The following is a 12500-nucleotide window of genomic DNA, read 5'->3' on the forward strand; positions in this document are numbered from 1 at the left end:
TCCAGCATGAGATACAGCCTTCCAAACCTGATGTGAGGCCTAGCAACCCTCAGCAACCCACAAGACGACCTGTTAGCCCCGTTGGCCTGGTCCAGCCTGATAAACAGCCTTGCAGACCTGAGGGGAGGCCTAGAAACCCTCGGAACACCACTAGGAGAAAAGTGAGGCCCAGTAATCGTGTTTGTCCCGTTATCCTTGAGTCCCAACCTTCCAGTCCTGACAGCACCACTACCAGCACTGTGGACCTAGTCCAGTTTGAGTCCCAACCTTCCAGTCCTGACAGCACCACTACCAGCACTGTGGACCTAGTCCAGTTTGAGTCCTGGCCCTACCTGTCCTGCAGTGAGTCTGGTCCAGCCTGAGTCCCGTCCTACCTGCCCTCTGACCCTGGAGGAGCCGGCCCTTTCAGAGTCATGCAGCTTCAGCAACAATGTGTTTGTTCTCTCCATGCCGAAAGCTGCCCAGCCAGAGGAGGCTGCCAGAGGAGCAGCAGCCCACCCAGGGACATCATCAGGCCTGAGGCCTTCGTCCAGACAGGACCCCTGCTGGCCAGGAGAGCCCAGAGGATGCTCCTCCTCCTCCAAAGGTCCCCAAACCCCGGTGGCCCCGGCCCAAACTGCTGCCCTCCCTGGGCCAGGGCAACGTGTCCCTTGTCAGTGCCAACGCCTGGGATGAAAGGACCAAGAAGAAGAGAAAGAAAGGTCAGCACTTCTCTTTGTGCAATGACACATTTTTGTCTGTTGAATATATTGTCAATATTGTATAATGTATGTTGATGGCTGATGTACGACCAGGAAGGTGATTATAATGTTTTTAAACATTCATAAATTAATTACTAATAAATGAATGTAACCTAATGTAATGTAATTTAAAGGAGTCAGAGTCCAGAGGTCTAGCCTGGGTCTGAGGCATATCCCCGTGACCTAGAGCTGGCCATGATGAGACCCCGTCTGGTCAAGTCAGCTGTTCCTCCCAGCAGCCCTACCAGCCGTGGGACGACGAGGACGAGGTGGACATCTACGCCCTGAGGCGAACAGCCTACATGTGTCCCATGTACGACCAGGAGGAGAGCAGCGTCAGGGGCAACAAGAGGGTGGCAGTGGAGGCCCTGGACAACATTCCTTTCAGAAGGAAGATCACCTTGTGTTATTTCATGGGGGGTCGCAGGGTCATGCTGCCAAAAGACTACTAACCTCACCCCCTCAATTTCCACAACAACCCCTTTGTCCCAGACAGTGAAAAACAGGACACACACAGAGACAGAGTGGACACCAACAGGGCCATCAGAGGGACAGAGACCCTCTCAGTTGAGGTTAGGAATGTCAGCTACTAAAAGGCTTCTATAGACCATCTCTGTAGCAAGAGAACCTCCAGTGATCAGACTGGGCTGTCCTCTGCCACCCTCACCTCTTCTCCGCCAAGAGGACCCCTACTCCCTGACTCCTGCCTCCTCCCCACGACTCCCCCTAGAGTACCGGTGCACCCTGACTCCCCTCCTCACTACTCCCCTAGAGTACCGGTGCACCCTGACTCCCCTCCTCACTACTCCCCCAGAGTACCGGTGCACCCTGACTCCCTTCCCCACTACTCCCCTAGAGTACCGGTGCACCCTGACTCCCCTCCTCACTACTCCCCTAGAGTACCGGTGCACCCTGACTCCCTCCTCACTACTCCCCTAGAGTACCGGTGCACCCTGACTCCCTTCCCCACTACTCCCCTAGAGTACCGGTGCACCCTGACTCCCTCCTCACTACTCCCCTAGAGTACCGGTGCACCCTGACTCCCCTCCTCACTACTCCCCCTAGAGTACCGGTGCACCCTGACTCCCCTCCTCACTACTCCCCATAGAGTACCGGTGCACCCTGACTCCCCTCCTCACTACTCCCCCTAGAGTACCGGTGCACCCTGACTCCCCTGACTCCCCTCTGTATCTGTGTCATTTTGGTGCGCTGTTCGTGTGTCTTGTTGTGTTCATTTATTAAATGTATTCCCTTCCAGAACTTTCTTCCTGACTCTCAGTGTACATCGTTACACCTTTACTTTTCCCTGAACCGTTACAGAAATAAAAACAAACCACTGAAGAAAATACAATCTTTGAGTGTTTTGAGAACAGACACTGATGAATGTTAATTAGACGATGATACAGGATAAAACACGTCATAACTGACAGGATAAATAACATGGATAAAATTCAACCATCAAAACTGAGAACAGCTTTAAAATAAAGGGGAAGTTTATTCAGTGTATTATTATTGACCCATTGCAGATTATCCTACATGTCAATCAAACTGTGCTGTGAGAATCATATTTGCCTTCTAGACTCTCAGGTTGTGTTCCAAAAGGTTCCCTATTCCCTATGGGACCTGGTCAAAAGTAGTGCACTACATAGGGTTAAAGGGTACCATGTGGGACACAAGCCAGACACACAGGACTCAGGACATCACATTACATACATACACACGGGCAACAGCATCTTTTATCAACAATACTGCATCATGAGGACAGTTACCACATGATGACATGACATCATTAGAGCATCACTGTCAAAGTGAAAGGGACAGACTGATAAAAACACCACTTAGAAAATCACTAGACAGTAACATCTGACAGTAGTGTTTAATGTCCAGCAGCAATACTAGTAGTATCCCATCCTATTATTCTCAATGATGCATTTTATACTCATTTCATTCAAGTCTTTTGAATTAGAAAGAACAGATTAAGTCATGAAAAATATAAGAAATATATTTATATATATTATATTATATATATATATATTTATATATATATAATATACAGAAATAAAAACAAAGTGTTGAAGAAAATACAATCTTTGGAGTTTTGAGAGGCTGTTTTACCTAGTAGTCCATCACATTGTAACGTTGTTCCTTCTAACAGAATGGCTGTTCCACCTAGTAGTCCATCACATTGTAACGTTGTTCCTTCTAACAGAATGGCTGTTCCACCTAGTAGTCCATCACATTGTAACGTTGTTCCTTCTAACAGAATGGCTGTTCCACCTAGTAGTCCATCACATTGTAACGTTGTTCCTTCTAACAGAATGGCTGTTCCACCTAGTAGTCCATCACATTGTAACGTTGTTCCTTCTAACAGAATGGCTGTTCCACCTAGTAGTCCATCACATTGTAACGTTGTTCCTTCTAACAGAATGGCTGTTCCACCTAGTGGTCCATCACATTGTAACGTTGTTCCTTCTAACAGAATGGCTGTTCCACCTAGTGGTCCATCCCATTGTAACGTTGTTCCTTCTAACAGAATGGCTGTTCCACCTAGTGGTCCATCACATTGTAACGTTGTTCCTTCTAACAGAATGGCTGTTCCACCTAGTAGTCCATCACATTGTAACGTTGTTCCTTCTAACAGAATGGCTGTTCCACCTAGTAGTCCATCACATTGTAACGTTGTTCCTTCTAACAGACTGGCTGTTCCACCTAGTAGTCCATCACATTGTAACGTTGTTCCTTCTAACAGAATGGCTGTTCCACCTAGTAGTCCATCACATTGTAACGTTGTTCCTTCTAACAGAATGGCTGTTCCACCTAGTAGTCCATCACATTGTAACGTTGTTCCTTCTAACAGAATGGCTGTTCCACCTAGTAGTCCATCACATTGTAATGTTGTTCCTTCTAACAGACTGGCTGTTCCACCTAGTAGTCCATCACATTGTAACGTTGTTCCTTCTAACAGAATGGCTGTTCCACCTAGTAGTCCATCACATTGTAACGTTGTTCCTTCTAACAGAATGGCTGTTCCACCTAGTAGTCCATCACATTGTAACGTTGTTCCTTCTAACAGACTGGCTGTTCCACCTAGTAGTCCATCACATTGTAACGTTGTTCCTTCTAACAGAATGGCTGTTCCACCTAGTAGTCCATCACATTGTAACGTTGTTCCTTCTAACAGAATGGCTGTTCCACCTAGTAGTCCATCACATTGTAACGTTGTTCCTTCTAACAGAATGGCTGTTCCACCTAGTAGTCCATCACATTGTAACGTTGTTCCTTCTAACAGAATGGCTGTTCCACCTAGTAGTCCATCACATTGTAATGTTGTTCCTTCTAACAGACTGGCTGTTCCACCTAGTAGTCCATCACATTGTAACGTTGTTCCTTCTAACAGAATGGCTGTTCCACCTAGTAGTCCATCACATTGTAACGTTGTTCCTTCTAACAGAATGGCTGTTCCACCTAGTAGTCCATCACATTGTAACGTTGTTCCTTCTAACAGACTGGCTGTTCCACCTAGTAGTCCATCACATTGTAACGTTGTTCCTTCTAACAGAATGGCTGTTCCACCTAGTAGTCCATCACATTGTAACGTTGTTCCTTCTAACAGAATGGCTGTTCCACCTAGTAGTCCATCACATTGTAACGTTGTTCCTTCTAACAGACTGGCTGTTCCACCTAGTAGTCCATCACATTGTAACGTTGTTCCTTCTAACAGAATGGCTGTTCCACCTAGTAGTCCATCACATTGTAACGTTGTTCCTTCTAACAGAATGGCTGTTCCACCTAGTAGTCCATCACATTGTAACGTTGTTCCTTCTAACAGAATGGCTGTTCCACCTAGTAGTCCATCACATTGTAACGTTGTTCCTTCTAACAGAATGGCTGTTCCACCTAGTAGTCCATCACATTGTAACGTTGTTCCTTCTAACAGAATGGCTGTTCCACCTAGTAGTCCATCACATTGTAACGTTGTTCCTTCTAACAGAATGGCTGTTCCACCTAGTAGTCCATCACATTGTAACGTTGTTCCTTCTAACAGAATGGCTGTTCCACCTAGTAGTCCATCACATTGTAACGTTGTTCCTTCTAACAGAATGGCTGTTCCACCTAGTAGTCCATCACATTGTAACGTTGTTCCTTCTAACAGAATGGCTGTTCCACCTAGTAGTCCATCACAGAAGTAGGTGGTCAGTAATGGTTCTTGTTTTGCAGTAAGCCAACTTGGTCAATTGGTTTAGTAAGTTTTAGGTTGCATATATGATATGTGACTTGAAGGTTTTTCCTGAAACAGTCCATCCATTTCCAACAGTGAAAACCCAGGCCACATTTAATAGTAGATACTTGATGTCAGTGTCTCCTGACCCCTCCTGTCTCAGCCTCCAGTATTTATGCTGCAGTAGTTTATGTGTCGGGGGCTAGGGTCAGTTTGTTTATCTGGAGTACTTCTCCTGTCCTATTCAGGTGTCCTGTGTGAATCTAAGTGTGCGTTCTCTAATTCTCTCCTTCTCTCTTTCTTTCTCTCTCTCGGAGGACCTGAGCCCTAGGACCATGCCCCAGGACTACCTGACATGATGACTCCTTGCTGTCCCCAGTCCACCTGGCCATGCTGCTGCTCCAGTTTCAACTGGCCTGGGCCCTAGGACCATGTCTCAGGACTACCTGACATGAGGACTCCTTGCTGTCCCCAGTCCACCTGGCCATGCTCCTGCTCCAGTTTCAACTGTTCTGCCTTACTATTATTCAACCATGCTGGTCATTTATGAACATTTGAACATCTTGGCCACGTTCTGTTATAATCTCCACCCGGCACAGCCAGAAGAGGACTGGCCACCCCACATATGCTCTCTCTAATTCTCTCTTTCTTTCTTTCTCTCTCTCGGAGGACCTGAGCCCTAGGACCGTGCCCCAGGACTACCTGACATGATGGCTCCTTGCTGTCCCCAGTCCACCTGACTGTGCTGCTGCTCCAGTTTCAACTGTTCTGCCTTATTATTATTTGACCATGCTGGTCATTTATGAACATTTGAACATCTTGGTCATGTTCTGTTATAATCTCTACCCGGCACAGCCAGAAGAGGACTGGCCACCCCACATAGCCCGGTTCCTCTCTAGGTTTCTTCCTAGGTTTTGGCCTTTCTAGGGAGTTTTTCCTAGCCACCGTGCTTTTACACCTGCATTGTTTGCTGTTTGGGGTTTTAGGCTGGGTTTCTGTACAGCACTTTGAGATATCAGCTGATGTACGAAGGGCTATATAAATAAATTTGATTTGATTTGATTTGATGTGTTTGTGTTGCGAGACCAAAGACTGATGAGTTATGAACAGAACAATGTGGAAGTTGAGTCCATTGTGTTCATCCATCCTTCAGCAGCCAGCCAGCCTCCAGTTGATTCATCACCATCCTGCAATGTCATATTTCAACCAGTAGGGGTCACTGATTCTACTATCTGAATTGTATCACTGTTCAAAGATGCCTCTTCCTTATCCAAGGTTCATCCTCCATTTCATGGCTTAAGGTAAACAGACAACACATGCATGAATCCAGAGTATTATTTTATCAAAACCATTTATAAAACACATCATCCACAGACTGAGAGTCTTCCTTGGTCTTATTGTAAAGTCAAGTCCTTTGGAATCGTATTGGAGATACTGGATCTTTCCACGGTCAAATAAAGTATGTTTCCTTTTGCATAGAAACACTATAATGTTCTGTTATCAGACACTGAAGAAGAAGAAGAAACCAAAAAGCCCTTTCATGGTTTTAGAACGGTTGTCCAAAGAAGCACAACTTTGGTGGTTGAAAGACATCAAACATGAAGTCAACATCTCTCTGTGATTGTAAAGTCATCAAGCATGGAGTCAGTCAACAGCTTATTCCCCTCAGTCCATCAGTCCAAATGATCAATATCATAATTTTAGCTATATAGTCATATTGATTGATAAAGTTAACGCAAGCAGTAGCAGGCATGCTAAGATCAGGCATTCTGGAACATTCTAGAGAGATTTCCAGAGGGGGGGGGGTTTAGGCTAGGTAGCTGTCTGTCTGTCATCGGAAGACCAGCGTGGAGGCCTTGAGACAGGTGAAGGAGGCAGTGAGACAGGTGAGGAAGAGAGAGACAGACAGGTAGATCTGCGATGCATCTCCACACTCCTTGGCGTTTTCCTGAAATCAATCGTTAACACACAGTTAGCCAGTGGTATAATGATCACTACTTAATAAGGCCATTAAGTTCACATTTTTGATCTTAGAATAACAAAAACTCAGTTTGAAATGAAAGGAGCTATGAGAAAAGTACAACACATGTTCTCTTCTGATGGTAATCCATCCACTTGAAGTGAGGTTATTGGGAGTCAGTGGACCAATACGGGTGCTGACCTGAGGGTGATAGGCGTGGCAGGACTCGGGTCTCCTACGGACCTTCTGAGATTTCATCCTGTCACACTTTACTGAGGCGTTATGTACACAGAGGTCAAGGGCACCAACACACGTAACAACAAGGAGTATATATGTTACAATACCAACACACTAAACAACAACAAGGAGTATCTATGTTACAATACCAACACACTAAACAACAAGGAGTATCTATGTTACAATACCAACACACGTAACAACAAGGAGTATCTATGTTACAATACCAACACACGTAACAACAACAACAAGGAGTATCTATGATACAATACCAACACACGTAACAACAAGGAGTATCTATGTTACAATACCAACACACATAACAACAACAACAAGGAGTATCTATGATACAATACCAACACACGTAACAACAAGGAGTATCTATGTTACAATACCAACACACGTAACAACAAGGAGTATATATGTGACAATACCAACACACTAAACAACAACAAGGAGTATCTATGTTACAATACCAACACACTAAACAACAACAAGGAGTATCTATGTTACAATACCAACACACTAAACAACAACAAGGAGTATCTATGATACAATACCAACACACGTAACAACAAGGAGTATCTATGTTACAATACCAACACACTAAACAACAACAAGGAGTATCTATGATACAATACCAACACACGTAACAACAAGGAGTATCTATGTTACAATACCAACACACTAAACAACAACAAGAGGTATCTATGTTACAATACCAACACACAAAACAACAACAAGGAGTATCTATTTTACAATACCAACACACGTAACAACAAGGAGTATATATGTTACAATACCAACACACTAAACAACAACAAGGAGTATCTATGTTACAATACCAACACACTAAACAACAACAAGGAGTATCTATGTTACAATACCAACACACTAAACAACAACAACAACAAGGAGTATCTATGTTACAATACCAACACACTAAACAACAACAAGGATTATCTATGATACAATACCAACACACTAAACAACAACAAGGAGTATCTATGTTACAATACCAACACACTAAACAACAACAAGGAGTATCTATGTTACAATACCAACACACTAAACAACAACAACAACAAGGAGTATCTATGTTACAATACCAACACACTAAACAACAACAAGGAGTATCTATGATACAATACCAACACACGTAACAACAAGGAGTATCTATGATACAATACCAACACACTAAACAACAACAACAACAAGGAGTATCTATGATACAATACCAACACACTAAACAACAACAAGGAGTATCTATGTTACAATACCAACACACGTAACAACAAGGAGTATCTATGATATAATACCAACACACTAAACAACAACAAGGAGTATATATGATACAATACCAACACACGTAACAACAACAACAAGGAGTATCTATGATACAATACCAACACACTAAACAACAACAAGGAGTATCTATGTTACAATACCAACACACGTAACAACAAGGAGTATCTATGATATAATACCAACACACTAAACAACAACAAGGAGTATCTATGTTACAATACCAACACACTAAACAACAACAAGGAGTATCTATGTTACAATACCAACACACGTAACAACAAGGAGTATCTGTTACAATACCAACACACTAAACAACAACAACAAGGAGTATCTATGTTACAATACCAACACACGTAACAACAAGGAGTATCTGTTACAATACCAACACACTAAACAACAACAACAAGGAGTATCTATGCTACAATACCAACACACTAAACAACAACAACAAGGAGTATCTATGTTACAATACCAACACACGTAACAACAAGGAGTATCTGTTACAATACCAACACACTAAACAACAACAACAAGGAGTATCTATGCTACAATACCAACACACGTAACAACAAGGAGTATGTATGATACAATACCAACACACTAAACAACAAGGAGTATCTATGTTACAATACCAACACACTAAACAACAACAAGGAGTATCTATGTTACAATACCAACACACTAAACAACAACAACAACAAGGAGTATCTATGATACAATACCAACACACGTAACAACAAGGAGTATCTATCTTACAATACCAACACACGTAACAACAACAACAACAAGGAGCATCTATGTTACAATACCAACACACGAAACAACAACAAGTAGTATATATGATACAATACCAACACACTAAACAACAAGGAGTATCTATGTTACAATACCAACACACTAAACAACAACAAGGAGTATCTATGCTACAATACCAACACACTAAACAACAACAAGGAGTATCTATGTTACAATACCAACACACTAAACAACAACAAGGAGTATCTATGTTACAATACCAACACACTAAACAACAACAACAACAAGGAGTATCTATGATACAATACCAACATACGTAACAACAAGGAGTATCTATCTTACAATACCAACACACTAAACAACAACAACAACAACAAGGAGTATCTATGATACAATACCAACACACTAAACAACAACAAGGAGTATCTATATTACAATACCAACACACTAAACAACAACAACAACAACAAGGAGTATCTATGATACAATACCAACACACTAAACAACAACAAGGAGTATCTATGTTACAATACCAACACACTAAACAACAACAACAAGGAGTATCTATGTTACAATACCAACACACTAAACAACAACGAGTATCTATGTTACAATACCAACACATGTAACAACAACAACAACAAGGAGTATCTATGTTACAATACCAACACACTAAACAACAACAAGGAGTATCTATGTTACAATACCAACACACTAAACAACAACAAGGAGTATCTATGTTACAATACCAACACACTAAACAACAAGGAGTATCTATGTTACAATACCAACACACGTAACAACAAGGAGTATCTATGTTACAATACCAACACACAAAACAACAACAACAAAAACAATAAGGAATATCTGTCCTCGCTCTCCTGTCCTCTCTCCCTCTCTCTCCCTCCCTCTCCCTCCCTCCCTCCCCCCAACACCTGCTATTTCGACCTCTGAATGCTCGGCTATGACCCTGCAGGTCATCTATGAGGAGAGTTTAGGAAGATACTGCTCCCCACAGCGTAAAACAGCAATTCATAACTGGTTGAAATGAACCATGTCTGAAATAAATATAATAAGAGAAGTGATTTGTCTGATTCATGACTAAGGAACTGCTTATTCATAGATATGAAATCCCATTTCCACAACACCATTATAATTATATCAATCACTGTCTGTGTCAGAGAGAGTGAACCAGTAAGATAGCTCTTCATGTTAAAGGATATATTTCACTTCCTTGGGTTCCATGGTGATAGCAGGGTACTGACGGGAACAGTCACAGTCTGCCTGTACCACCAACATCAGCAGGTTACTGTCTGGGACAGCCTGGGTTACAAACATCCTGCAACACACACACACACACAACAGTTAACACACAGTCACAGAGATAGAGAGAGAGAGGGGTAGAGAGAGAGCGAGAGAGGGGTAGAGAGAGAGCGAGAGAGAGAGCGAGAGAGAGAGCGAGAGAGAGAGCGAGAGAGAGAGAGAGAGAGGGGTAGAGAGAGAGAGGGGTAGAGAGAGAGAGAGAGGGGTAGAGAGAGAGCGAGAGAGAGAGCGAGAGAGGGGTAGAGAGAGAGGTATAGCGACAGAGAGAGAAGGCAATGGAATGGTTAGAATACCACTTGTATGAAACAATCAGGTAATCCAAGGTAAAAGCACACTGCCATCATGAAGAAAGATCTTCACCTTAAACCTTCAAATGAAATGTCTTCTTTACTATGTGACCAGCTCTCAGCAGGTCTCAGATATCTCTACACTAATACATTAGGACTAGAGTAGCGAAAAGAGAGAGAGAGAGAGAGAGAGAGAGAGAGAGAGAGAGAGAGAGAGAGAGAGAGAGAGAGAGAGAGAGAGAGAGAGAGAGAGACAGATGGACAGACAGAAGGACGGACAGACCTTTCTCTTTTCTAAAGACATTCAATTCAGCGTTGAAAAAGGTTTAAGTTTGTTCCACCTGAGAGAGTCTGACCACCAATCAGAGACCACTATGATGACACACCAAATGATGACCACCAATCAGAGACCACTATGATGACACACCAAGTGATGACCACCAATCAGAGACCACTGTGATGACACACCAAATGATGACCAACAATCGGAGACCACTGTGATGACACACCAAATGATGACCACCAATCAGAGACCACTATGATGACACACCAAATGATGACCACCAATCAAAGACCACTGTGATGACACACCAAATGATGACCACCAATCAGAGACCACTATGATGACACACCAAGTGATGACCACCAATCAGAGACCACAGTGATGACACACCAAATGATGACCAACAATCGGAGACCACTGTGATGACACACCAAATGATGACCACCAATCGGAGACCACTACGATGTCACACCAAATGATGACCACCAATCGGAGACCACTACGATGACACACCAAATGATGACCACCAATCAGAGACCACTGTGATGACACACCAAATGATGACCACCAATCAGAGACCACTGTGATGACACACCAAATGATGACCACCAATCGGAGACCACTGTGATGACACACCAAATGATGACCACCAATCGGAGACCACTACGATGTCACACCAAATGATGACCACCAATCGGAGACCACTACGATGACACACCAAATGATGACCACCAATCAGAGACCACTGTGATGACACACCAAATGATGACAACCGTGATGACACACCAAATGATGACCACCAATCAGAGACCACTGTGACGACACACCAAATGATGACCACCAATCAGAGACCACTGTGATGACACACCAAATGATGACCACCAATCAGAGACCACTGTGATGACACACCAAATGATGACCACCAATCAGAGACCACTGTGATGACACACCAAATGATGACCACCAATCAGAGACCACTGTGATGACACACCAAATGATGACCACCAATCAGAGACCACTATGACGACACACCAAATGATGACCACCAATCAGAGACCACTGTGATGACACACCAAATGATGACCACCAATCAGAGACCACTGTGATGACACACCAAATGATGACCACCAATCAGAGACCACTATGACGACACACCAAATGATGACCACCAATCAGAGACCACTGTGATGACACACCAAATGATGACCACCAATCAGAGACCACTATGACGACACACCAAATGCATTTGATGGATCCTTTTTGTCTTCTTCTAATTCCTCTTAAAGGGACAGTAATCCAAAAGTAATCAGATTACATGACTGAGTTTGTGTAATCCATAAATGTCATTATTGATCACAATTTTGGACAGGTAACTAGTAACTGTAAC

At 43.0% G+C, this 12500-nt stretch overlaps 1 protein-coding gene across 1 annotated transcript in view; it reads right to left on the reverse strand.

Annotated features, from left to right (window-relative positions):
• Positions 1-6057: 6057 nt before the first annotated feature.
• The window catches only part of LOC124029417 (voltage-dependent calcium channel subunit alpha-2/delta-4-like), a gene marked incomplete at its 5' end in the record, with an annotated part of 9777 nt that continues 3334 nt past the window's right edge, over positions 6058-12500 (reverse strand). Inside the window, 3 exons of the mRNA XM_046341123.1 lie at positions 6058-6907; positions 7121-7203; positions 10444-10559. Of these exons, the coding sequence (XP_046197079.1) occupies positions 6791-6907; positions 7121-7203; positions 10444-10559 (316 nt within the window). The remainder of the gene's footprint in view (positions 6908-7120; positions 7204-10443; positions 10560-12500) is intronic.

Source organism: Oncorhynchus gorbuscha, unplaced genomic scaffold (assembly GCF_021184085.1).
Source record: "Oncorhynchus gorbuscha isolate QuinsamMale2020 ecotype Even-year unplaced genomic scaffold, OgorEven_v1.0 Un_scaffold_6269, whole genome shotgun sequence".
Lineage (NCBI taxonomy): Eukaryota > Metazoa > Chordata > Actinopteri > Salmoniformes > Salmonidae > Oncorhynchus > Oncorhynchus gorbuscha.